This window comes from Sphaeramia orbicularis, chromosome 5, assembly GCF_902148855.1.
Source record: "Sphaeramia orbicularis chromosome 5, fSphaOr1.1, whole genome shotgun sequence".
NCBI classification, from domain to species: Eukaryota; Metazoa; Chordata; class Actinopteri; order Kurtiformes; family Apogonidae; genus Sphaeramia; species Sphaeramia orbicularis.
Window position 1 is genome coordinate 31,148,373 of NC_043961.1, and position 26,246 is coordinate 31,174,618.

The following is a 26,246-nucleotide window of genomic DNA, read 5'->3' on the forward strand; positions in this document are numbered from 1 at the left end:
AACTAACACATCTAGAACTTGTGGATCCCCACAGGTCAATGTGCTGGTCTATATTATAAAAGGGAAGTGGACTCTATGTGTCTTGGACATCACACAAAATCTGTAAAGAGCTGACTGCTGCAGTTTGGCATACTTATATGTTTTTGGTCAAAGAAGAGACTAGGGAAAATGACATTTTGATAGGACCAATTTTTTGGGAGATATTAGTAATTTTGGAATACAATGGACTCCCAATGGCCAATCACGTTGCTATGCCCAGAATCAAAGTATCACCACTGAAGTGGGCTACCTAGCAACAGATAAACGATAGGGCCATATTGCCATTTCATGTGCTGGTTAAAGGAGGATAGTAAAGTCATCTCAAACAGGGCATTCATTTAATAATGGCTGTAACCTACAGGAGAGGCACACAACAATTTAAAGACAAAAACAGGGTTAAAAAAAAACATGTTGATCCCGCACCATGTGGGATCTAAAGGTAACTGTCTGTCTTAAAACATCTTTCAAACCGTAAGATACTGAAATATACTTTTTGTGCTGTGATAATTTCCTCTGTTCATACTGACCTTTAAAACATCCCTTTGTATTACATATTCAAATGGTGATGGGGAACAAACTAAATGATCCTATTATATGCAAACATTAAATAAATAAATGAAAAAGATTTTTTTTTTTTTTAGGTTAATCTAATTCTAAAAATGTTATGAGGCTATCCAATCTGAGCTGCATGTTTAGTTTCTGATGATTCTGCTTTACTGTTCTTGTTTTTCATAGTAGGCCTATTGTTTCTCTGCTACGATGATCTATAAATTAAAGGAAGGAATTTATCAATAGACTTTAACTTTGGAAGACTATCACTTAATTTTATTTATACAAATTAATTTCTAAAGCCTCAGAATAGCATATATTTTTAGCCCATTTCTGCACAGAAGAAGGAATAGAAAGTTTGTCTTGCCCTTATTTTAAAATGTATCAAAAAGGGATCTTGTTTAGTCAGAAGTAGCCTACATGGTGAGTAGTAAATGTTGGTATATATGCTATGATCACGTTCACTGAAAGTTTTCCCACTTTAAACTTTTACAAATTTTCCTTTTTTTCCCTTTCCTATTTTTGCTTTCTCAAACTTTAGCTACTAGACTATTTTAAACTATTGCATCTACTTTACTTCCACTTTTTTTTTAAAACTATATATTATATATATAATTTGATCAATATTTTTAATTGAAGCTGTGCTCTAACTAAATAGTGATACAGAAGTGGTTCAGCTTTGCTTCAGCAAAGCCACAGCCATCTCTTTCATCCATCATCCATTTCAGCTCCTCTTTCATCTTTTCTCTTTATCAACATTTCAACTTAAAGTCATTTCAGCTTTTCCTTCACCTTTAATTGTTCACTTCAGCTCAGTTCAGTTACAATTTCAGCAAAGCTTCAGCTATAAGCACTCACAAACAATTTTATATCTCATATTAATTTTTTTCTACACTGTAAACTATTATTAATATTGTAACCTGTTCATTGGCTGTATAGGCTGCACATAGTTTTTTAAATAGAGGTAAGTTTGTCCACATCTGTTGTGTGCGCAGTGCCGGGCCCCCTGGACCCACCCTGGCGGTTCCACCGTCACTCCGCGGCTGCCGGAGCGTCGCTGTGCTGCGGAGGACGCTGTTCACAGAGCGGAAGATGGCGACTGTTTGGAGGCTGCAGAGGAGCCTCCGGAGCTGATACCGGGGAGGAAGAGAGGAGACACACACTGAGAACCCTTAAGAGACCACGTCTAAAACAACGGTATTACAAACGATCTCATAGTTAAGTAGTATTAACAAAATATCACAGATAAACCCTGGCAAAGTATCTGACATAAGAAGAGCTAATTAACTGGATATAGCCGCTGCCCAGGCTAACGTTAGCGAAGATTAACAGCAGTAGACAAGACTGGATATCAGTTAGCTTGTTAGTTAACAGGGTGTAAGTCAGGCTGTAACAGGGGAGGATGTCGTGCCATTGGCATAATTAGAAAGCAGGACTTCCAATGTACAGTTTGGTGAAGACATTTAATAGAACACAGTGAATTTGCTGCTATGTACCGTTAGCTAAAGATTCACTGTTGCTAGCTAACGTTAGCTTGGATGCTGTTAGTAAATTAGCTAGCGTCAGTCAATGCTAGCCTAGCACATAATGTAGATAAAACATTTAAATGAACAGTATTTCAATTATACTCTGTCTTTAAACAGCATGATAATATAAAGGTATCTTTAAGGTGTAGAGTACAACACAAGTTTAATGTAATGTGATGTATTATTTTCCAATAAGCGTTCGGTGCTAATTAGCATTAGCTATCTAACATTTCATTTATTATGTGATGGCCAGCGACAGCTTGTTAGATGAGGCTAACGATAAGAGAGAGGGCCAGCTGCTGAAAGAAAGGACACCACCCGTTTTAGACAATGGATGTAGAAGCTAAAACTGTTGCACACCGAATCCCACAGTGAAAAGGTGTGCAAAGATTTCATGGTTTGCAGTGTCATTTGCAGCATCAAATCTTTCCCGTGGTTAAGTGGAATATGAAACTTTGTTAAATGAGTATCAAGATGTCTGTCAAAATAAGGAAAACATAAAATCAGGAGAGTATGTGACTCTTTGTAATTTCTATTTAACATGTAAATGTAGATCATTATCATGACTCTTCTCAGAACATCATTGACACAAGAGTAACCATTAGTAACATGTCTCTCCATGTCTTATCAGACAATAATGTCCCACTCCCCTGACAATGAGGATGGATGCTTTGTTGCCATGGATACAGAAGACGACAGTACAGAGCCTGCTGGGATAACAGAGGAAGCAGAGGCAAAGACAGGGCCCTGTCGACAAGAAGGGAACATGGACACTTGTGCCAAAGGAGGGGGGAGAACAATGATGGAGTTGCCAGAGGAAGTTCTTGAATATATTCTTTCCTTCCTCTCACCTTACCAGGAGCACAAGACTGCTGCACTTGTATGTAAGCAGTGGTATCGCCTCATTAAAGGTATGGCTGTCATATCCGAAGTTCGGTTAGCTTCCCAAAAAGATGAACAGGCATTACATAAAACACCAGAGACTGAATGTAAACTATAAAGGAATGACACACCGCAATGTGCTGTAGCTCACTTGAAACAGTCTGCTGGTGGGAACAGTTTATCTTTTGTTCTCCATTGTCTTAACTGATATATTTGTCTGATTTAGGTGTAGCTTATCAGTGCTACCATGGTTTTCTGAGAGCTGTCCAAGAGGGAAATATCCAGTGGGAAAGTCGGACATACCCATATCCAGGCACACCAATCACTCAGCGCTTTTCACACAGTCAGTATATGCTGCTTTGGAATACTTCTAAAAAGAGTTTCACATAGTGTGTTGCCCAGTACTACTCTGTTAAACACATTTATTAAGGGCCTATGGTTTTAAAGTACAATATACAGGTCTTCAGCTTGTGTATCAAATTACAGTTTTACTTGCAGCAGTATAAGAGTCTAGTGTAAGAATGCAGAAATAACTTGTTTCGTTATGTAAGATTGAAGTAATTAAATGACACATTGAACTCTTGATCCATTTAGTTACCTGTCAGACTAAGACAACATAGTAGGTTGCAAGCATCAGTATTTTGAAAGCAACAAAGAGACACTTTCTTAAATATATTTAAGCTAAGTTTTCTCAGTTTGTAATAAAACTGATTTAAAAGCTGGTAGGTTGGTACAATTGAGACTGATATTGGTATATTATAGCTGATGTAAATATTTGATCACTAGCTTCACATTTCGAAGAAAAACAATATGAGTATTGGCTGTTGAATAACATTTGGCTTCTTAATCTTGCAGGTGCATGTTATTATGACTCAAATCAGTCCATGTATGTGTTTGGGGGTTGCACTCAGAGTAGCTGCAATGCTGCCTTCAATGACCTATGGAGACTTGACCTCAACAGCAAGGAGTGGATCCGCCCTTTAGCCTCAGGTACCAGTAAATTCCAAAACTGACAGGAAACTGAAATCAGAGCTCTTGTTATAATAAAGTAAAAATTATACATGGGCTAATGTAAAGGGAGCAATGGGAGCCTGTCCTACATTTGTGAATGTATTTGTCAGTTGGTTGACTGGATCAACCGAGTGTATATGAGAAGATGGAAATAAGAAGACAGTGTAACTCTGAAATGATTGTAAACTGATTTCACTATCTATCTTGGCATTTTGTTGCTGAGAATACCAGTGTTCATCTTTTCATTTAATTGAACATTTGCACACATTTGCTCTTTGTCTATTGTGAGATAGATATATATATATATATATATATATATATTTTTTTTTTTTTTTTTTTTTTTTTTACATTTAATTACAAGGAAATTTTACATGATGGTGTCAAATATAAATCAAATCATTAATTTGTGTGTTTACGGTTATCTTATACAGGCTCATATCCATCTCCTAAAGCTGGAGCAACTTTAGTGATGCACAAAGATCTTTTAGTGTTATTCGGTGGATGGACCCGGCCCAGCCCATACCCACTACACCAACCAGAAAGATTTTTTGATGAAATCCACACCTACTCTCCTTCAAAAAACTGGTGAGATTTTTCAGTGCTGGACAACTGTCAATAAAACTTGGTACAGTAAGTTTTTCATTATAATTTGCCATTTTGTGATGCTTTTCTTTTTTCAACCATACTAGGTGGAACTGTATAGTAACAACACATGGACCTCCGCCTATGGCTGGCCACTCTTCATCTGTAATAGGAAACACTATGGTGGTGTTTGGAGGATCATTAGGAGCCCGTCAAATGTAAGCAAAGATTATTTATATTCAGTTACCTTTTATACAGATTGCAACAACTCTGTGAGGTCTCTGTTTATGGGAAATAGTAGGAATATTATTTTCCTAATGTGAATTGTGACAGCTAATATATCATTAAGTTGAGTTAAATTACTTAAGTATTACCAAATTCACCACAATAGGTCCAGTCTCTAGACAGTCTTACATTGTAACACATTAACAGGAGCTTTTCTGTGTGAACTCTGCTCTCATCATATTTTTGCATCCTCTAATCAGGAGTAATGAAGTATGGGTTTTGGATCTGGAGCAGTGGTCCTGGTCCAAACCACCCATATCTGGCTGTTCACCTCATCCACGGGGAGGCCAGTCACAAGTAAGTAAGCTTCCATGTCCACATATAGTGAAAAAAACCTTACTTTCAATTTCAAAGCAATGAAATAGTCATGAAAGTTATTTATTTTATTTTTTTTTTACTGTTTCCTATTAGATTGTAATTGATGATCAGACCTTGCTCATCTTGGGAGGCTGTGGTGGTCCTAATGCAGTAAGTTTTTGTTTCTATTTTGTATTGTTAGAAAAAACATACCTGTCATGTAGAAAGTGATTACAGTTTTGACTTGACCTGTTGCTCTGTTTGTTTAAGCTCCTCAAGGATGCCTGGCTGCTCCATATGGGTTCACCGCCGTGGAGGTGGCAGCAGCTGCAGGTGGAAAATGAGGACCATGGAGCCCCTGAGCTATGGTGTCACCCAGCTTGTAGGGTAAGGTTTAGCCTCACAGTGTTTCTACATATCCTTTAAAACATGTGAAATGTAATCATCTATATTTGAGCCCTTCAAATGTATAAATGAATGACTTTTTTTTTATAACTAGAAAATAATGAACTTGACTGAATGCATGGTTGGTCTGCAGGGTCCACTGAATTAGGAATTCTTTGCACCTTACACATAATGAGTCACAAACTCAGAGCACTTAAATTACTTTTCCAGATGTGTTAGTTTTGATGCTCTCCACATTGATTATTTCATTAACTAGCTAGGTTGGTTCTGAAGCCTTTTAACAGTAGGGAATACCCTGAGTGTTCATTTTCTTTCTTCTCTCTTTCTTTTTGATGATACTTCAAGGTGGGCCAGTGCGTGGTGGTTTTCTCACAGGCTCCTTCAGGCCGTGCACCACTCAGTCCAAGTCTTAACTCCCGACCCTCCCCCATAAGTGCCACACCAGCTCCTCTTGGTCCTGAGCCTCCTTCATTGCGCTCTCAGTCTCCTGTTCGAAGTGGGGCGGCTGGTGTTGTTCTGGGCGCTGTTGAAGAGGCTCCGTGTGTAAACGGCCGGTGGGGCACTTTACGGCCCCGTCCTTCAGCCAGAGGAAGTGCCAGAGATGGGAGTCCGTCTTCATCTCAACAGCCCTCCCCTTCACAGGGTCCAGACAGCCCTCCTCTGCCTCCCCTTCCCCCCTTAATAAATGGCTCCTCCCCATCACCCCGGACCAGCCCTGCCCAGGCTGCATCCCCTCCGCCTCGGCCTCACCCACCTGCCCCAACAGACTATGGCTGGGAGTCTCCCCCTTCTGCCGCTCATCACCCTGAGGTGCCCAGTACTAATGGCCTGCATACTCCTCCTGCAGGCTCCCCACGCACTCCCCCAGGTGCAGTGTCCCCTGCTGCCTTACGACGAGGTTTGGAGGCAGTGAAAAACAAATCTTCCTCATCTTTACCGTCTTCATCATCTTCGTCTTCCCTTCAGACACAGGGAGCTTCTCCTGGAAGCAGTGGTGGAGGAGCGGGGCCCCCTGGAACCCCTCCGTCATCCTCCTCTAGTCCTCCGCAGGCAGCTGGAGCTGATGGACACGCTATCCCTCCTATTGCACGGCGTCTCGGCCATCACCCACCTCAGAGCCTGAACGTAGGAAAACCTCTGTACCAGTCCCTCAACTGTAAGCCCATGCAGATGTACGTGTTGGATGTGTCCCGAGCCAAATCTGCGGGTGTAGTGTCCTGGAGAGTTTATGGGAATGGGACTCCCGCTGCAGTCACGGGGCCACCAGAGACCAGCCTTCATACTGTGGTACAAGGCAGGGGAGAGCTCATCATTTTTGGGGGCCTCATGGACAAAAAACAGAATGTGAAGTACTACCCTAAAACCAACGCCTTGTACTTTGTACGTGCTAAAAGGTAATGCAGCCCCAGGTAGGATTCCGAAGGCAGACGCTCCCCCTGGGACAACACAAGGGAACTGACACACAAGGCCTTTTTCCAATGCAAAGGATTATGGGAAAAGAACAAAGAGAACCTAATCATTGTTAGATGTTTCACTTGAGAAATTCACTATTCTCCCTTCTGCCTACTGCAAGCATTCAAATAAAACACTACACTTTGATAAAACCTTTTGATTGAATGAGAATCCTGACTGTGTGTGTGATTGTGACTGCAGTGACTATAGAGAACAGGACATTTTTTCTTGTTCCCTAAATGGTGATCAACCATACAGTAATATTTCTGTTTTTCTGTGTTTCCCCTTCTGGACTTTAAAAAAATAAGAGGAAGTCTGAATGAACAGTGTTGTTGACAATAACCGTTGACAACTACCTTGCTTTTTGTATCACTCTTTAAGCCTGCAATGTTTACATTGAAAACAGTGTGAGTGTGGGTGTGATTATGTGTGTGTGATGTGTGCACGGTGGTGGTTAAAAGTTGTTGACTAATGTGTGTAGGGGGGCCATGGTTGATGAGATGTGGCACTGTACTATAAACATAGTTAAACAATAAAGGCCTCCATGTCTGCTCTGTCATTGTTGTGTTTGAATGTGTTCATTTATTGAATATTACTGATCAACAAGAACATTTGATCAGATCATGTGGTTGTCAGTGATATTAATTCAGGTTTAATGGATGTGTACATTCTCAAATGTACTTTTATCTGAAATGAGAATGGATAAACGTACTGCAGTTTAAGGTTCGTAAGTAGCAGGTCAAGAGTATAACTGAGTGATACCTTAAATGTGATTTAGAGTATAATAGGTCATGATTTTAGTAAAAGAAAACCGCTAAAATTCAGATTAAAATTTTTGTTTTAGTTTGTTCCCAACAAATATTTGGATAGTATGACCTGTACGCTAGAACATTTTGTGGTACCACAAAGACACTGATGATGTCTTGTGACGCATTTTAGGTAATATCACATCTCTTGCAATTTGGATATTGAATTTGAACATATTGCTACTTTGATATTTCAAATTATCAATAGTTTGGAGATTTTGAGTTCCATATGATCTGTGTCAGAAGATTACACATTTTCACATGAACTTTAACAAGACAATTTCCAGTCAAAGTTTTATACCAAAGTGTGCATGAAGTCCCAGGAGGCAGTGAACATGTGACTTTTTAAGCAAAGTTCTTAAAACATATATTTTATTGGCCTGGTCTTGGAATAGTTTTGTTCAATCGGATTTTGAATGTTAAAAATGAACTTTGACTGGTGCTGCTTTTTTTTTTTTTTTTTTTTTTAGAAGTAATCCTGGTGGTTTTGCCCTCCTTGAGCTGTAAAACAGTACCCCCTAGTGGATAACTTGTCTAAAGCACAGGAAGAGGACTAATTTCACCAGCATAAATGTTTAACTTACACAATTGTAATTTATTATTTATCTTATCTATGTACAGTAACTATTTACATCACCACAATCCTTTTTTTCTGTATACAAAATTTATTTTAGCTACAGACTCATTGTTCCTCTGCTTGTTTTACAGTTACTTTAGTTAATTCATGGTCTCCAATTAAAGCTACATAAATATGTATAAGAATCCACAAATCTCCCACATTACTCAGATATGTCCAGCGGCAGCATTTGGATCCCTGCTCTCCTTTCCCCTAGACTGTCCACCCCCCTCTTTGACCAACAATAACCTTTTACCCAGAGAGATCTCATAGGACCATAGCAGGGGCAGTTGAGAAGAGAGCCATGTGATTCGTGCAGATCCAGGGATATGGTGAGGTGGCAGACAGGGCTGGAACTGGATTGGCTCAGGCTGGAGGCAGTGGGAGGAGACTTTGACAATGAATGTGCTGAGGACACATGTTTACAATGATGTGGGAGAGAGGAAGAATGGATCTGAACGGGATCTCAAAACAATGTGAGTTTGTGAATGAATATCAGGAGACATTTGTTTGCTACATGAAAGGCACATGAGGGGAGTTTCCTTTGTGATTGTGTTAGTCTGTGGTGATTATAAGTTGCTTGTTTGTGCAGTTGTGTGTTGGTTTGAATGAACTTGACTATAGTGCTGTGTGACTTTGACCCTCATGAGGTGATGTTTTATATGAGGATGTTGGATCTTTAGGATTAATTTCACAGGTTGAATTTCTACCAAACACAGCTTGTTGTTGTCTGTTTTTGCATTTGTCAAGTTTAGTACTGTTTAGGTGTGGGTCAGATCTGAATGTTCTAACACAAACATTTGACAGTTGATTTATTAGACCTGTCCAGCAAGCTGAAACCTGAATAGTTTCTTTCTAGGACTCCACCTCCTCTTTATTTAGACACAGTTGTGTGGTGTCCTAACGAGTTGGTCTGAAGTCTTCAAATAGAAAGTAACCTTCAAAATGTTGATTTGGATAACTACATATTCTCACAGTTGTTCCTTATTTTCATCACATCAGGAAACGGCAACAAAAGTCATCAGGGAAAGACACCAAAGTGACCTGTTGTGTCATCGGACACACACACAAAACACAAATATTTGAATGAGCTATCTCAAAAATTTATTCCGCTTCTGGCCTGACTGTCCAAGGTCCAAAATACTCTCCACCTCAACAGTTTAAGGCAAGATATGGAAATCCATCACTGGCACTGAAGGAGCAAACTGTGAAGATCTTTACTCAGGGATGACCAGTACACAGCTGCTGGAAACTTCCCCCAAACAGCCCGCATTTGCTTCCCAGCCTTCCCATAGGATGGCATCCACTGTATCCACTGTCCCCTCTGGTGTTTTTGGTCCCTCGCTGCCCCCTCCAGCTGTTTGGCCCCCTCTGGACTTTGCTCTGGGTGCCCTGTCCTGCTGTGCTGCCTGTGTGTTCACCAATCCTCTGGAGGTTGTGAAGACCCGTCTGCAGCTTCAGGGAGAGCTGCGTGCTCGAGGTTCTTACACCAGACACTATCGAGGAGTAGTTCAGGCCCTCTTGGTGGTGGGACGCACAGATGGGCTCCGGGGCCTGCAGAAGGGGCTCTCTGTTGGGCTTATTTACCAGGGGGTGATGAACGGTGTGAGGCTGGGCTCCTACTCGTACTGTGAGGCTCTGGGCATCACCAGATTCCACGGGGGCAGTCTGTTATCAGGGGCCGCAGCTGGGGCCCTGGGTGCCTTCATAGCCTCTCCTGCCTACCTGGTAAGTGGATTAAAGCCCCTCCAATTTTCTTCTGAATATTTAATGGGCAAGGCGGATTTATTTGTATAGCACAATTCATACACAGGGCAATTCACAGTACTTTACAAAAATGGAAAAGAGACAGGTTAAAAACACACAATTACAATTAAAGCATAATCAATAAAACATAAATAATAATCAATTAAAACAAAGTAAAAGAGAAGAGTGCAGATAGAACCCTTTCAGTTGTTGTATGCACAGTTGAACAGAACTGTTTTCAGCCTTAATTTAATTTTGTTAACTAAGTTTGTCCTACAAGCCATGTTTGACCCAAACAGACATTTGTAAAAGGAAAAAGGAGCTGAGGGCACTGTTCAGACAGAATGTATATTTTCTGTTTTTCTGTTTTTTCATGGAATAGTCATGTTTATTAAAGCTGTCTTGTATTTTGTCTGGAGAGGGCCCTGGACCCTTTTTCTCTTGAGTGTTCTCAGTCAAACACACTTATTACACTTGGTTGAACTTCTGAGCACTTTTGCTTTTCTGTATACACACTATTTCTGTTTTTGTGTTTGTCTTATTTCCTGACAACATTAAAAAAAGTTACTTGAATGTATGGCCATCATGTTGTTATGGTAGTGCCTGTTGTATGTGTCAGGCCAAAGGTTAAGATCTAAACCGGGGGTGAAATTCAAGCCTCGTGTTTTCTGATTAGGTTACACTTTACACATGCAGCCTCACCCACTAATACATTAATTAACAATTAACAAGTAACATACAGTAAGTTACTGAAAGGTGACTTCGGCAAGACGATATGTTTAATTGTCATCTGAGGCAGGTAACAGATACATTATGCAAAAAGGTTTTGTGTAACACTCTTTTCACACAAACAATAGTGTTTAAATATGTAGTAAAAGTCAAGAGCACACACCTGTGAATAGATAATGTCTGCATAATTTGGAGCTGTATCCTTGCTGACAAATCTGTAATGAAACCAGTTAGGTGATATATCCAGCTTTGTAGTTTTACACCATATATATTTCTATTTATACAACATAAAGCCTGCATACAACTGCTACACTAGAGGTTGTGCAGATGTTAACATTAGTCTGATGTAAAAATATTGTAAGTTAGTAGTAAATGAGTTTGGAAGAAGAGAACTTGGACCTAACTAAAGGAGTAACAGTGAAACTCTCAAACAGTAAACAGCAACTCAATATCAAAGGTGTCTCAAATGTCTCAGTCTATTTTCATCTGGTATGAGGTTGTGAGGAAATGTAATAAGACCTGGGTTTGTCAAAAATGACTTTCAGGATTTGTTGTTGTTTTTAAAAAATATATGATGAGTCAATGATTGATTAGCCATCCTTCCCACATGAAGGTCCCACTCATCTTAAAATGTCAGAACAGATAGAAATTAACTGTGCGTGAATAAATCATGCAGAAGTACGACTCAAATCACCTCAGATGTTGCACTGGCCTGATTTACCCTCCATGTGTTTACAATAACTAGAGCAGTGCTGCTATTTTTCTACCTCAGCTGTCAGTCATACATTTTAAATCATCTAACCTTTTGCATCGTTATGGAAAGACAAAACTGTGCAGCTACATATTTGTTTATATCTAGGTCAGTAAAGATAGCCTGCACTGTGCTTCAACCCATGCATTGCTGCCAAACATACAAGATTCTTTAATTTCCTTGTTATTATTTTCTTTTGCCAGTGAATGAATGAAGGAGTTATTTCAATGATGCTTTGTCAGAGATTGCATAAAACAGGGAGTGTCTTGTCAGGTTTGTGCAATGCTGAAACCTTTTAATCATCATCATTTGGTGCAAATAATAAAGGCTTGTGTAAGTCATAACTTGCCAAACATTTGCATGAGTTTCCTGTAATTATTGCATTAGTCATTGCAATATCTGACTCAACATTTGACAAGTCTGGTTTTGATATAATCAGACATATTTTACACAGTATCTAGCACGCTAATCTTTGCATGTTGCATTGTCTTCATAGGTGAAGACTCATCTGCAGGCTCAAGCTGTTGAAGCCATAGCAGTAGGACACCAGCACAACCATCAGGTAAGACATGCATGGGTGTAATATGATCTACAGGTATTTTGTACATTTATTACCTGTAACTGTCACTGTAAACTTTATGTGTGCATCTTTTTAGCATTTCAAGATAAGATAAGATATGCCTTTATAAGTCCCACAAGGTGAAATTCCAGAGCAATTTCAAGTTTCATTGTCTGTTGATTTCCCTCTTTCTCAGGGGGTGTTTGATGCCTTTGGTACCATTTATAGAAGAGACGGTTTAATTGGCCTCTGGAGGGGTGTAAACGGGGCAGTGCCTCGTGTTATGGTGGGATCAGCTGTTCAACTGGGAACCTTCACCTCAGCCAAGGACTGGGTGTCACATACCCAGGTAGATGCAATTAAAAACCTTTACAGTTATTTTCACCCACCGTCCAAAAGCCAAACATAAAAAGGCATTTTAATGTGAATGTGATTCTTTCTTTGCAGTGGTTTAAACCAAACAGCTGGCTGACAGCTCTAATAGCTGCGATGATCAGTGGTGTCGCTGTGGCAATTTCTATGACACCATTTGATGTGATTAGCACACGACTCTACAATCAACCAGTGGATGAGTTTCGCAGAGTAAGTTGACCCTTTTCTCTTATATAAAATTAACTTATATGCATATTAAAGTGGATGTAACAGAGAGTTACTGTATTCATGATCTGTGTTTTAGGGGCGCCTGTACCATGGATTTTCGGATTGTATGCTCAAAGTGTGCCAAACTGAGGGTGTCCTGGGGTTATACAAAGGCATGGGCCCTGTCTTTGTCCGCCTAGCTCCACACACAGTGCTCAGCATGCTGTTCTGGGATCTGATGAGGCAACAGGTTTTGAAGGACAACCAGAGCCAGAGAAGGAGCTAAAGCCCACAAACAGCTTTATAAAGTGGAATGGAGTTTTACTGTAAATCACAGTGGAATGATCATGAAGAAAAACACAACAGGCTGTAAAAGTCATATCTCCTGTCAGGAAGAAAATGGATGAGCACTCAACTACTTGATAAAGATTGGAGATGGACACATTCTGCACAGACACTCATAAATATTTGAGCTTCTGTAAAATTTCACATGAAGTCAGGTTTTACCTTAATACCTCAAAGATTTTAAGGCAGAACGGAGTGGTACTGATGATATTCAGGAATTTGGATTATTGAAATATAAGCTACGTAGATATTCCATGCTTATAGTCCATTATGGCTGCTGTCACGATTTAATTCTTGTTGCCTTATTTGTTGTATTTACCTCTGATGAGGAGGTTATGTAGTCTGTTTGTCTGTTGGCAGGATTATGCACAAATCGTTGTACCAGTTTTCATGACACCTGGTAAAAGGGTGAGTCATGGGCTGAGGACAAACCTATTGAATTTTGAGGCATAGGTTAGATTTTTCTAAATCGTTTTTTCTATTGTTACAAGATTGTGTTCAGTTGAATTAGAGCACTGGGGGGCCTTTGAGGAGTATGTACAGTCAGAATACAATTCTAGTCCAACCACGTCAACTTACGAAAATCTGTATTTACTGACAATTGAAGCCCACATAAAGCCACAAATGTCAGTTATGAGGTTTTTCATTAAATGTAACCTATTGAATTTCAAGTCTGAATAGCACTAATAATAAAGACATATTTTGTACTAAATGGATTAAATGTGTAATTCTTTTTTCTGGTACAAAAGTACTACATTTGTGAAATCGGTTATGTCTGAAAACATTGTTAGGAGAGTGTGATTTTACATTAACCTGTGAAAACTGATTGATTACCTGGAGTCTAATCAAAGTTTTCAGAGGTCTTTCAATCTTTTCCATCAGCAAATGATTAGACTGACGACCTCAGTTAAATCACTTTTGACCTTTGGAACTAAAGCACAGAGCATGCTCAGAACAGGAGGAAGTGAAGACAACTCCATATCTTTACCAAAGGTATGGCATGGAAGTGTAACAGAATAAAGTAGCATGAGTTCATGAATGTTCTTGTCACAGTATTGTCAGGAAAACCTAAAAAAAAAAAAAAATGTTTTTCCCATTCTCCTGGATTCTGGGAATGTTTGAATGGACACTTTTTGATCCAAATCCAGTTGACTGCTTTTTTAAAGGTGAGGTGTATTTCTTCCTCTTCACAGTGAAGACATTTTCATTTTGTATGTCTAAATCCTCTACAATATTTAGGTACATTCACTTAGATCCCTAATATTCAAGTATGTGTATTTAAAGGTGTTGTAGGTGCATGTGGAATATCAGTGCTGTGCAGTCTTATGAGAGTTTATTACTTCTTGCAACATGCAGGTGAGTTTATGCAGAACATGAGAAATTTAATGAATTTTGTTTAGAGCACTGAAGATGTTTTCTAATATTTTACTCCAACAGTGACAGTGAGATTGAAACTGAAAGTAAGCAGAGGTCATCCTCATCAGACAGTTCTCTGAAAAACCAATGGAGATCAACTCTTCAGTTCTGGTTCTGACGGTCCTCCTGTCTCTGATGGGAGCCAGGGTTTCCTCTTTGATAGTACTGGAGTTTTCTCTCAGGGCCATTTCTGCTTGGGCATCAGCATCAATGGTGAGTCCATTAAACATGGAAACAGAGCAGCTGATAAGCAGAATAGTGAATATATCCCAACATTTCTTTCTATTTTTGATTCATTGTGTAATCAATAAGCTCAGGTACCTCTTTTACATGCCTATTAAATTATGATCATATGGACTTTAAACTAAATGCGTCAGTATCAGTGTATGGTGTTGCAGTATTATTTATACATATCAACCAGTATTTCATTTGTTTATTCATTACATGTAGATAAATATTGGAGAGGACATGAACAATTTTTAATTTAACCCATTTTGCATGTCACTTCTAGCTTGCTATGTGACTTAAACACTACATTTAGATAACTGTTACTCTCACCTGTAACATGTGATGTTAAAGGAGTTTCAAGTGACTAAGGTTGACCATCAGCTTAGTAGTTACTGTGCTGACTATTAATGACTCATGTATTTTTTGTCAGTAGGAAAGAATCACACAGTTTGACTTGTTTTCGTCTTGTATTAACTGCAGGAGTAAATATGATTGATCATCTTATAATCACGTCTGGTTGTTTTTCTTCTAACAAACATCTGTGCACTTTTTTTTATCAGTATAAAAGCTCCTTTTCTAATACTTTATAACAAATTGTAGAGGTTTTATCCTTTTTAGTTATCATCGTAGGTTTACTCTATGCTTGTGCTTGTTTCACCGTATTTTTGTAATTTTTGCCCGACTTGTATTTTCATGCTTTTCATAACTTAGGATCCCAATGTCAGAGGCCTGGAGCTGCTCCTGGTCCAATGCCAGTTCTCCCTGGGTTGTAGCCTCACCTGTACTCTGGACTTCCTCCATCAGGGGCTCCACACAGCTCCTTCAGCTTGTTTTTGGCAGCTGCTCTCAGCTGGGTACTGGCAAACTTCTTCCACAGTCTGTGGAGCCATGTGGCCAGACTCTACCCACTACACAGCACAGAGCGTTACTGTGGGAAGTGCATCACCCTCCTGACCTCAGGACATGCTATTCTGGCATCACTGCAAAGAGTGGTTGTCTTGGCTTTTGCTGTAGCAACTGTGGCTTCCACTGCCACGGTTTATGACCACTTCCTGTCCCAGAAGGATGCCCTAAAGTTCTGGACTCCACTCACACTTTGCTACACAATGTTGGTGGCCTATATTCAAGGTAATGGCTATGGCGACTATTCAGGGAATTACAATACTCTTTATAAAACATGTGTTAGTCTTTAGTGTGAACTTCTTTATTCTGCAGAGGATCAGCATCGACAGACCGGTACAGAGGCCCTGCTGCACATTGTTGTGGTGCGACTCGGAGCCTTACTGGTGCTCATGCTCACAGTGGGCGATTGGTCTGATGTCCTGCAGATCCTTATTGCTTTCCTGGCAGAAGCAGTTTGTTTGCTTCCTTCTCAAGATCTGCTGCAGGCTGCGTTAAAGGTCTGTGTGAATGTCTTCTACTTGTCATCATTGCCACTCAAACAGTGACTTTTTTTTTTATTTTGACATCTCTGCACTGGCACATTCTGTCTGTAATTATTCTGCTACTTTAAAAAAGAAGAATGTTGGTAAACTGCAGCCTTAAAATGTAAATATTTTGTGTCATTTTAGGAAGAAGAAGCTACAACCCAGAGTAAATATGAACGGCGGTCAAAACCTAATCCAACAAGGAAATTAAAAATATCATCAGATGACAGTTAATGCTGTGTTTCAACTCTACCGCAAATACCAGCCACTAAATCCTATGTAAAGATATACTATTCTCACCGCTGACCATTAATAAAATGACTACACTTCTACCACAGTGCTGTCTCTGTTCATATTAACCTCAAGAGTAAATGTGAATAATGAGTTTGGTTCACTGTCATGTGTGAAATTAATACATGAAGTTGGTTGCATCAAATGAGGTGGATTCAGTAGGATGTCATCTGTCATAACACAATGAAGTGCACACAATCACTGGTTTAATGAAGCATTTATGACTTATAGACACATATTCAAATGGGGTGTATGTATTTCACAATGGTTATTATTCTGATGTCACATTAAATTGACCATAAGTGTGACTAATTAAAAAGAAACCTACACCAAATTTACATCAGAGGAGTATACGTGTCAGCAGAAGTACTTGTCGGCCTTTGAAAGCACTGTTAATTCTCTGTTTTAAATTCAGTTAGATGCATATAGAATACATGCAAAACCCCATATTTAGTTGCATCTGGGGATTATGGGATCCTGCATTATTGTAGCTTAACTTTACTGTGGACTAAAGAGGTTAAGCTCCAGCTTTGGGAATATAATCAACATCAGTCAACACTCAGTTGTCTTTGTCTTTCCTACTGTGTTTCTTCCTGTGTCTTTTCCTTCATTTCCCTTCTTTCATTTCATTTCCTTTTCAAAATGCACAGTTTAACCAGCAAAGTAAAACTCAAGAGTGAGTATTAAAGTGAAAAACACAAGTTGGTGGATTGAAAAGTCATACTGGAAAAGCAGTTTGTGAAATTCTGGAAGTTTAATGAGGATTTTGGCTGCTGGGAGGAGGAGCATGGAGGTCTGGGGATTGTGTCATCAGTAGACATGCTCCCTCCTGCAGCCCTGACATCACTGCAGCATTCCTTTCCACAGAGCTGGAACAACAGAGACCCCCATCACTCTCCTCATCCCCTTCTCCTGTTAACCCTCTCTTGCACATTCCTGCCTCACTCCTCTTTCACATTGACCCACATACATGTCTTCCTCTTCACGACGCAGGAAAGTTTTACTCAACATTTGTTCTCTCACTCCATCCTCCTCTTTGACTCTTCGAAAAGGGAACAGACCTCACAAGGTTTGGCTCCAGAAACTAACCACAATATTTGCTGATCAGCAGACCTGATACTGCCAAACTCACTCTGGTAGAGGAGCAAACACAACAAAGCAGCTTTTTCATAGCTCTCACAGACATCACTCACTTTTCCCCCTTCTCCTAATGTACCAACATCTCCTCTTGCACAATGCCCTACTTCATTGCACTGTAATGTTGCTGCTCCTTTACATATGCAGCATAAAAGGCTCATCTGGAGAGTCTGATCAGATGATACAGTCCAGCACATTTAATCGCACCGTCTGCTCTGCTCTGGATGTTGATGAGGCACAGTTTGAAGCAATGCCATGTGACACTGATAGTGAGTCAAGGCTAAAGACTAAGTGATATAATGTAGTGGGGGAAGGGAAGAAGGAAAGAGGGAGAAGAAAAAAGGAGGCAGACTCATTGAGGGAGGTAGGGAAAATAAAGCTGACAGAACAATAAGGCAGAGCTGCGCAGGAGAGAGAAAGAGGACAGACTGAGATAAAGACTTGTTGGAAAAGGCAGGTACAGTCACATCCTGCTAGTATGCAAAAAAGATAACAAAGTAGGAGGAGGCTATGTGTGTACTTTTGTCTATTTAAGGGCGAAAACTTTTGCACATATAAAAAGTCTGTCTGTTTGCTTTTGTGAAATTGCACAACTGCTGACTGTGTTTGCATATGTGTATATGTGCACGCAGGCCAATGTGTGTGTGTGTGTGTGTGTGTGTGTGTGTGTGTGTGTGCCTGCCAAGTTTTCATAGTAGATGAATGTGTCATGTTTTTTACTGCACTTTGCCCGAGATTAACTGTTCACCTTTTACGGTCGGGAGGGAGGTGGTATTGTCATTCAGCCAGAGAAGGAGGAGGAGGGGTCGATGGACGAGAGAGTCAGGGAGGGAGGTACAGAAGGAAAAGGAGTGGCCATCTGTAGATAGTCGTCCTCTCCACCGGAGTAAAGTCTTCTCTTAGTGGAAGCTTACAGGAGGGAAATCAGAGAAACAAACCAGAAGTGTTGAGATAGAAAACAGCAAAGGAGGAAGAAGAACAGAACTGACTTCAAACCACTTTTTCTCCCAGGTATGTAATAGCAGTTCACAGCCACTGGGATTCTGAGTGGGTTCAAAGGAAGCAGATGATTCAGATCTCAATTTTCTGCCTGTAACACCATTCATTATGGGCAATGAAAGCTGTGAGGATGTGAATGTAGTTTCATGAAGTGAGAGTGAAAGTTACCAGAAAGTTGACAGAATAGGTGTATTTACTTAGACATTTCTTAAACAAAAGCTACAAATCTATGCCATTGGTAGGCTTTTTTCCTTATATTTCAGTGTTTCTGTGACAGATCAGTTGAGGTTGGGTGGGTCTATGTTTCTATCCTATGAGTGTCCAGGACTATAACACAATCTAGTACAAGCTGTCATGAGTCGAGTTAATACTTGTTCTGAGCTGCTGCTGAATTATTTGTGGGTTTCATGCAGCCATGGCATCAGCTGCTTCCCCAAAGAGGATGGTGTCCTCGGTCTTCATCACTCTGGCGTCTCCATATCGAGCAACTGTAACACAACAGCAGCCGACTCTCCAAGCTCACAGCTCACCGGCAAGAGACAACCAGCACACTGCTGTCCGAGTCAGCCCGAGTGACAGCATCCCCAACCTCACACACAAGAAGGAGAACCCCTCACCTTCTGAGACTAATCGCAGCAAAAACCACACTCATGGGGATGCCTCAGCTCAAGCTTCAGGCCTTCTGAGCCCCAGAGCTGTACAACCAGGACCAAACAGAGCAAAGCAGCCAGAGGACAAAGACAACATGGGTACTTGTACATTTATTGACAAAATACATCTCTGTACATAAGTGACTGTAAAGTGACTTAAAATAAGCCTGTGTCTCCCTCATGAAACAGAGGTCCTCCCTCCTCCGCTTCCTCCCTCAGCAGTGCCTTCATCTCTGGGGACAGCCCTCTCTGAAGATTTAACACTTCCACCACCACCTCCTGCTCAAGAGCTCCTCTCCCGCCCTCTTACCTCGAGCCAGCAACCCGTTTACAACAGAGAGGTATGCTGACTTCCCCAGCAGTGCTGCTAAAATCTGTCACACTTGATCTTCACTAGAATTTCCCTTTAAGCAGACATATCATTTTTCTGCAGCGGAGGAACAAATACTGTTTTGTGTTGAGGAGCAATTGTACAGAATCATCTGTAAAAAAAATTCCTGAAGAGGAAGCAGCTGTCTTTTAGATATGGAGAAATGATCAGAAACACATAATACATTCTACAAGGTTTTGCTCCACAAATATACGAAAGAACTTTCTCTAATGTTCATATTCCTGATATCTGCTCCTGTCATTACAGCCTCATGTCGGCATAGAATCAATGAGAACAGAAATCAGCATAGTGGGTCAAGTATATGCAGACTTTCCATCCGTGTGTGTAAAAACATACAATTTAACATTTTATTCTGTTTATTCAATATATAGTATGCCCCATCTTTGCTTATTTATTGTTTGCATTCTCTTTTAAAAGGGGTCTTATTTATGTAGGCTTAAATAACTTGTCCAGTTTAGGAAGAGATATTACGCATTTAACCATTTAAGTTCCTCCATGTTTTTGATGAAAATAAAGAATGTGAAGAATGTAAAGATTAAAATTAAGCTGTAATCATCCAGAATTTATGACAGCTTGAGGGCAAAGATAACAAATGGACCATTATTTAACTCATCTAAAGGCAGATCTTAAAGCTCTTTATTGAAAAGATGACATATGGTAAGATTAACTTAACTTCCACATGCTCAGTATCAAACACTAAAACTGGCCTTGTGAAAAACTGATTCAGTCTGTAGTTTACTTTTATATGAACTGTTCTTAATTGTGCTCTGCATTCAAGGTGGAAACAAGCACACCATCTAGTGGGTTAACTCAAGCTGAACAATCCCAAGGGATCCATAAAAATACCCAACACACGAGTGAGGAAAGCAAAGGTAATGTGATCTCTGTTTACACCTTTACCACCCAGGTTTGACAGCACACCTACTATTATAACCTGTTTTGACATTTGATCTCTGTTTACAATACAGAAGTGTGCGGCTTCTGTCGGAAGCCAGTGGCTCTGTCTGAACCAGCGATCGAGGCCTTAAACAGGACTTACCACGAGGGATGCTTCCAGTGTCGTTCATGTCACATCCCTCTGGCTGGAAAACACTACTACAACAAGTCGGGAATCCCTCTATGTGAAGACTGCTACCAGGTAAAGGATGTTACGAAAGCTGAAAATGCAGATGCAGTACAATATTTTACTCCCTTTATTTTTACATTATTCTACCGTTAAATCTGTTGTAATTTTACATTTTTTGAGCATTGGTTTCTAGATGATCCAAGCAGTTATAGGTTTGCACTGAAAATAAGTTTAAATAGTTATGAATTTAAGCTTATCTTATGTAAAAACAAATGTAACAAACTTTAAGGTGCCTACAAGTTGATTTGAGTCTTTCAGATTTAAGTGACACAACCAGGATCTGGATTTACTGGTTCCTGCATTATGAACTGATTTGTTCTCTATTAGTTGTTAATGTAAATGTATTTATTTATGTGAAAGAAAAGACAAAATCCTCAACTCAGATGACACCTTCAGATATGATGGAGTAAAGCAAGTAAGGCACTAAGGTTTTTTATTTACTTTATAATACTTAATCCTCTTGTCAGCTTTTCTCTAAATGTCATTCTGAAAACAAGAAATACCCAAACACACTTTAACCCTTCACCAGGAACTAAAAGCATCTACTGGTCTAACATGTTTAATAACTGTTGAACTCCTAATCCTATCAAAAAATTCAAATAATTCCGGTAAAGTGCACTTTCTCAGCTTTACATTGTCATCAGGTATGACCCATTTGGACATTCAGAGGCTCTACAGTAAACATGGAAACACCATCATCTTCTGCAACATTGATTTACCTAGAAAACCTGTGTATTTCGAAACATGACAGTGGTTGTAGTGCTTGTTTTTAGGCTCATTTAATGATACATTGAGCTGAAAAAGTTACTTTTTCTGTAATAACATTTGGATTTATACAGTTTTTATAAACATCTACATGAACAGTGAATCAAATATAGGAAAATACTTGATATACACAGAAAATTGCAAAATACAGAGGATAAAATTATAATAAATGGCGATAAATTACTTAGGTAAAGTTAAATGTAGATGAAAAATTCATTTGGAAGCCACCACAAAAACAGTTCTCGCTCTGTAAGGATTAATTAAACAGGTCTGTCTGAGTCTTGTTAATGCAGACTATGTGTTTTAATCACTGATTGGGATGAGAGCTTAGTACCTCCATGGAATCTACTCCTATGCTGCAAATTAAATGTGTTTTAACAATTAATTCAAAGCAGCAGAAATGAAATATGTCTGTATCCTCATTTAATATCGATACCCTTTATCTTAGGCAAGTCTTGAGCTCTGCTGGGCCTGTGGGGAGGTCATCAAAGATCATGTGATCCGTGCACTGGAGCGAGCTTACCATCCTACATGTTTCACCTGTACGACATGTAAACAACAAATTGGAGAACAAAGATTTGCACAAGGAGAAGTTGGAGAAGTGTATTGCCTCCAGGACTACTACAGGTATGAGGGTTACAAAGAAAACAGTTTCAGAGCAGCAGAGAGTAGAGTATAATAATAATAATAATAATAATAATAATAATAATAATAATAATAATAATAATAATAATAATAAGTCATAATAAATATGACGAACAATTGTCCCCTGTGCATTGCATTGCAAGCACATGGGGAACAATTAACCCTCAAAGACCTAAAATCATCTATAGATGTACAAATATTTAACAAACTTTGAACCGCTAAGTCTATTGATAAATTCAAAGTATTCAGATAAAATGTAGTTTCTCAGCTTTTCAGCGTCATCAGAGGTTTTGTAGTAAACATGGAAACACTGTCTTTTTCTACAACATTGATTCACCAGTAAAACCCATGTAGTTTGACAAATGATAGCAGTTTTAGACGCTTGTTTTTATGTTCAGTTAATCATATATTTTGCTGAAACAGTCACTTTTTCTTCAGTTTTCTCTGTTTCGATATTATATGTTTTGATTTTGCACTGAGCTTTTATAAATGTGTATACAATCAGTAAATTAAATATGGGAAGATAGAAATTTGGAGGATGGTATTACAATAAATAGTGATGAATCGCTTAGGAAAGATTACATGTCGGGAAAAATTTATCTGGAAGTCAACACAAAAATAGTATGGGAATACGATACTTGAACTTGTAATAATAAATCTAATATTTTATCTCCAATTGAATTTTGTTCATCAAGGAAATATGCACCAAAGTGTAACGCCTGTAACCAGCTAATCATTCCAAAAGAGGATGGTACTGACAGCTACACAGTGGAATGTCTGGGACACTCCTACCATGAGGACTGCTACAGATGTGATGTAAGCAGAGACAGTGATAAGTCTAAACAGAAGATGTGCATAGAACCACACTTTAATCCTCATATCATTTGCAGGTGTGTGTCATCCAGCTCTCACCTGAACCAAACGAACATGGCTGCTACCCTCTGGATGGGAGGATGCTTTGTAAGTCCTGCCATCTGACTCTGGTTTCTGGCCAGCACTAACGCCGCACGTCCAGCTTCAAGAAGATGGGAGCCGACTACTCTTGTGCAGTCTTTTTTTTTTTTTTTTTTTTTTTTATCTTTTTTTACAAAACAACAACTAAACATGGTTATTCTTGCAATATGTCATGCTTTCTATTACCTACTCTTCTTTTATACTTGATGATTTTGCACTCAATAAATGCTACAAAATGCACCAAATATATTTATGCAACAGGAAAAACCTACTCTAAATAATCTGAATCAGTATACATCTCCTTCACCACTTTAACTCTTTATGCCATAAAAAAAAAATCCCTTTTGCATTGAAAATTAACTAATATATTTTATTTACATTAATGCGCCAACTTATGTTAGATCACACTAAATCAGAAATTCATTGTGAACTTGGTAAGAAACATTACAAACTCATGCAGTCGTGCTTTCTGATTGAACTGCAGAACTCTGAATAGAACATTTATAACAGGATATCCTATGATTTCACTGGATAGATTGTAAAGCATGAGGCAAATTTGTGATAACTGGGATATAATTAATTCATTTTTAAAGGGAAATCACAAGGCTACCAGTTCATCTCAATAAATAAATAATATCATATTTTTTGACCAACACTTGAAGGTGCATCTTATGTGAATGTGATCATGTTTGCATTTTAATTGTATAGATATTTTCACTGGACCCCATACTGTCTTGTGTATTAACAAGAAAACTGCCAACAATGATTTGAGAACTGTTATTCACACACCCCCAAAAGTATTTGTTATTTATGTTCTGTATCTCAAATTTGCTTGTTTATGGGATTATATTTTTTGTATATCTAAATCTCTATATATTAAATTCTTTTTGAAAAAAAAAAAAAAAAAATTGTAAATTTGTTCCGCATTCATTACTATCACACCCACCATGAAAGAAGGGGAAAAACTTGACCAAAAACTTTATGGCATTCAGTTAAATTGCTGACATTTTAGTGGAACTTTTTTTTAGTGGATTAATCACATCTGATAAATTACTGATTTCTGTTTATTACATTTACTCCAGATACCAAACATACAGAAGTTAAGTGAACATTAACTGCTAAAAGACAGGCTCTAACAGATCCAATGGTGAAATTTCACTGTATGCTAACGTTTCATTAAAGAACTTTAAAATTCACATTTAAATGGGTTAAAATAATATTTATTTTGTTATCTTTGTCCACACGCTCTAATATGTTCTGGATGATTACAGCTTAAATTTAGTCTTTACATTTTACTTGTTCTATATTTTTATCAAAAACACAGGGGAACTCAAATCCTTAAATACATGATATGTTTTCTCAAACTGGTCTTTTACACCTATAGAAATAAGACCTCTTTTAAAAGACAGCCCAAGCAATAGATATATAAAGATGGGCATACTATACATAGAAAAAATAGAATAAGTTAGTATATTTTTACACAGACACATGGGAGGTCTGTATATATTTGACCCACTATTCTGATTTGTGTTTTCAGTGTTTCTATATCAACATGAAATGATGCTGAAATGATGGGAGCAGATATCCAGAATATGAGCATTATAGAAAGCACATTGTGAATCAAAGTCTTGAAAAGTTTATTATGTGTTTCTGATCATTTATCCATATCTAAAAGACAGCTGTTTCCTCTTCAGGAATCTTTCTTTCTTTCTCTCTTTCTTTCTTTCTTTCTTTCTTTCTTTCTTTCTTTTACAACTGCTATAAAAGTCTTGTAGGGAAATTGCAAATGTTTGAGTGGCAGTTTATTTACTTGATTAATGACCTCTGATAAATGATTAAAGCACAAGGGAAACTGATTTCTATTAATTACATTTACTCAAAGTCCTTTGTGTCAGTTTGTGCAAATGAGTGGGGTAACTTAAATTAAAGCCTGAGAGATTTCATCAGGATTACATTAAAGTTGAATTATTAGTTTATGTAAATTTTTTTTTTGTTTGTTTTTTGTTTTGTTTTAGTCTTTCAGGCCCAAACTATTCAGAATTGCATTAATGAGAGGGGGGAACAAATTTAAGATAACAGCAATTTAAAGGCTACGTTGAGTTTTGTTTCTTCATTGAAGTAGTTTTTTTCAACCTTTTTACCTATGTGCAAATTAGGTAAAATATTTATTTTTTTCTTAACAGAGGCAAGGTTATCAGCCTATTTATAATTTTACACAAATTGCACATTTTCTTAAATTAATAAATAAATTCAATAAATAAATAAAAGGATACTCCACATCGTCAAGTTATCGGTGACACAAACTAATTTATTTAGTACATTTAAAGAAAAACACATCCACTTTTTGATGACAATATGAGATAGTGACAAGGTGTTTGATTTACTAGTCATCCAAACTATTTTTTCCCCCAACTTTATTAATCAAAATCTGGTTTTACATTTCAATCACTTTCATACAAAAATACTTATTTTTTCCAGACTGAGCAACATTTTCAAAATTTAAGGGAACAATATTAATAAAGAACATCATAAAATAAAAGAAAATTAAATAAAATAAATTAGAATAAAATAAGGTCAATAACATAATTATCAAAATAAAGTCAGAGGTCTAATTAGGAATCACCAAATTTAAATTTTCATAGACAATCAAGGTTTGTTTAGTTTTTACATGTCTTAGTGTCTTTTTGAAATTTGTCATTTCATTTTTGTAAATTAAGAACAGTGGGGGGGTCTTTACAAATCTACATTTGTGTATAAATTGTTTGGCCATAATAATCAAAGTGTTATACATAATTTCTCTTTTTCTGTTTTCCTTTATAACTCCAAATTTAATGTCTTTGTATTCCAGTTTCTGCGACTGAGTGTCTTTCTCAGATGTCCATTCTTGAAATGTTGTCCAAAATGTCCTGGTGTATGAGCAGTCAAAAAATAAATGTTCTAAAGATTCGATTTCAAATTCACAAAAAACACAGTTATTTTTCTCTGTATTAAATCTTTGTCTCATAAAGTCATTGCAAGGATATATATCTTTTAATGTGTTAAAATGAATTTCTTTCGC

At 38.3% G+C, this 26,246-nt stretch overlaps 4 protein-coding genes across 5 annotated transcripts; all 4 read left to right on the plus strand.

Moving 5' to 3' along the window:
- Positions 1-1,635: 1,635 nt before the first annotated feature.
- On the plus strand, positions 1,636-7,587 carry fbxo42 (F-box protein 42). Its single transcript, XM_030133351.1, has 10 exons — positions 1,636-1,785; positions 2,746-3,025; positions 3,223-3,339; positions 3,852-3,986; positions 4,439-4,592; positions 4,697-4,807; positions 5,075-5,171; positions 5,286-5,342; positions 5,442-5,558; positions 5,922-7,587. Exons 2-10 carry the CDS (start codon positions 2,752-2,754, stop codon positions 6,972-6,974), a joined length of 2,115 nt encoding a protein of 704 aa, XP_029989211.1. The 5' UTR covers positions 1,636-1,785; positions 2,746-2,751; the 3' UTR covers positions 6,975-7,587.
- A 1,239-nt stretch (positions 7,588-8,826) lies between these two features.
- slc25a34 (solute carrier family 25 member 34) lies at positions 8,827-13,871 on the plus strand. Its single transcript, XM_030133373.1, has 6 exons — positions 8,827-8,926; positions 9,453-10,178; positions 12,173-12,238; positions 12,432-12,584; positions 12,683-12,817; positions 12,912-13,871. The coding sequence occupies exons 2-6, from the start codon at positions 9,678-9,680 to the stop codon at positions 13,098-13,100; spliced, it is 1,044 nt and encodes a 347-aa protein (XP_029989233.1). The 5' UTR covers positions 8,827-8,926; positions 9,453-9,677; the 3' UTR covers positions 13,101-13,871.
- Positions 13,872-14,273: 402 nt separating this feature from the next.
- On the plus strand, positions 14,274-16,522 carry LOC115419920 (transmembrane protein 82-like). Its single transcript, XM_030134993.1, is given in 7 exon segments — positions 14,274-14,325; positions 14,444-14,515; positions 14,628-14,788; positions 15,515-15,602; positions 15,605-15,931; positions 16,019-16,203; positions 16,375-16,522. Coding segments are annotated over 7 exon segments (975 nt in total). The 3' UTR covers positions 16,465-16,522.
- Positions 16,523-18,502: 1,980 nt separating this feature from the next.
- fblim1 (filamin binding LIM protein 1) lies at positions 18,503-23,318 on the plus strand. 2 transcript variants are annotated; one of them, XM_030133369.1, is made up of 8 exons: positions 18,503-18,669; positions 19,071-19,406; positions 19,527-19,648; positions 20,477-20,570; positions 20,667-20,836; positions 22,038-22,216; positions 22,930-23,050; positions 23,125-23,318. In XM_030133369.1, exons 2-8 carry the CDS (start codon positions 19,073-19,075, stop codon positions 23,233-23,235), a joined length of 1,131 nt encoding a protein of 376 aa, XP_029989229.1. In that variant the 5' UTR covers positions 18,503-18,669; positions 19,071-19,072; the 3' UTR covers positions 23,236-23,318. The 2 variants fall into 2 exon arrangements, with proteins under 2 accessions (XP_029989229.1, XP_029989228.1); XM_030133368.1 differs by having other exon boundaries at positions 18,504-18,669; positions 19,497-19,648.
- The last annotated feature ends 2,928 nt before the right edge of the window (positions 23,319-26,246 follow it).

Bases quoted from the DNA above. Each gene is read 5' to 3' on its own strand.
- fbxo42 (XM_030133351.1), top strand. From the start codon at position 2,752: ATGTCCCACTCCCCTGACAATGAGGATGGATGCTTTGTTGCCATGGAT. The intron at 3,987-4,438 runs GTACCAGTAAAT...TATCTTATACAG, and splicing joins GATCCGCCCTTTAGCCTCAG to GCTCATATCCATCTCCTAAA. The intron at 4,593-4,696 runs GTGAGATTTTTC...CAACCATACTAG, and splicing joins TACTCTCCTTCAAAAAACTG to GTGGAACTGTATAGTAACAA.
- slc25a34 (XM_030133373.1), top strand. From the start codon at position 9,678: ATGACCAGTACACAGCTGCTGGAAACTTCCCCCAAACAGCCCGCATTT. The intron at 12,239-12,431 runs GTAAGACATGCA...CCTCTTTCTCAG, and splicing joins GACACCAGCACAACCATCAG to GGGGTGTTTGATGCCTTTGG. The intron at 12,585-12,682 runs GTAGATGCAATT...CTTTCTTTGCAG, and splicing joins ACTGGGTGTCACATACCCAG to TGGTTTAAACCAAACAGCTG.
- fblim1 (XM_030133368.1), top strand. From the start codon at position 19,073: ATGGCATCAGCTGCTTCCCCAAAGAGGATGGTGTCCTCGGTCTTCATC. The intron at 19,407-19,496 runs GTACTTGTACAT...CTCATGAAACAG, and splicing joins AGAGGACAAAGACAACATGG to AGGTCCTCCCTCCTCCGCTT. The intron at 20,837-22,037 runs GTAAAGGATGTT...CCTTTATCTTAG, and splicing joins TATGTGAAGACTGCTACCAG to GCAAGTCTTGAGCTCTGCTG.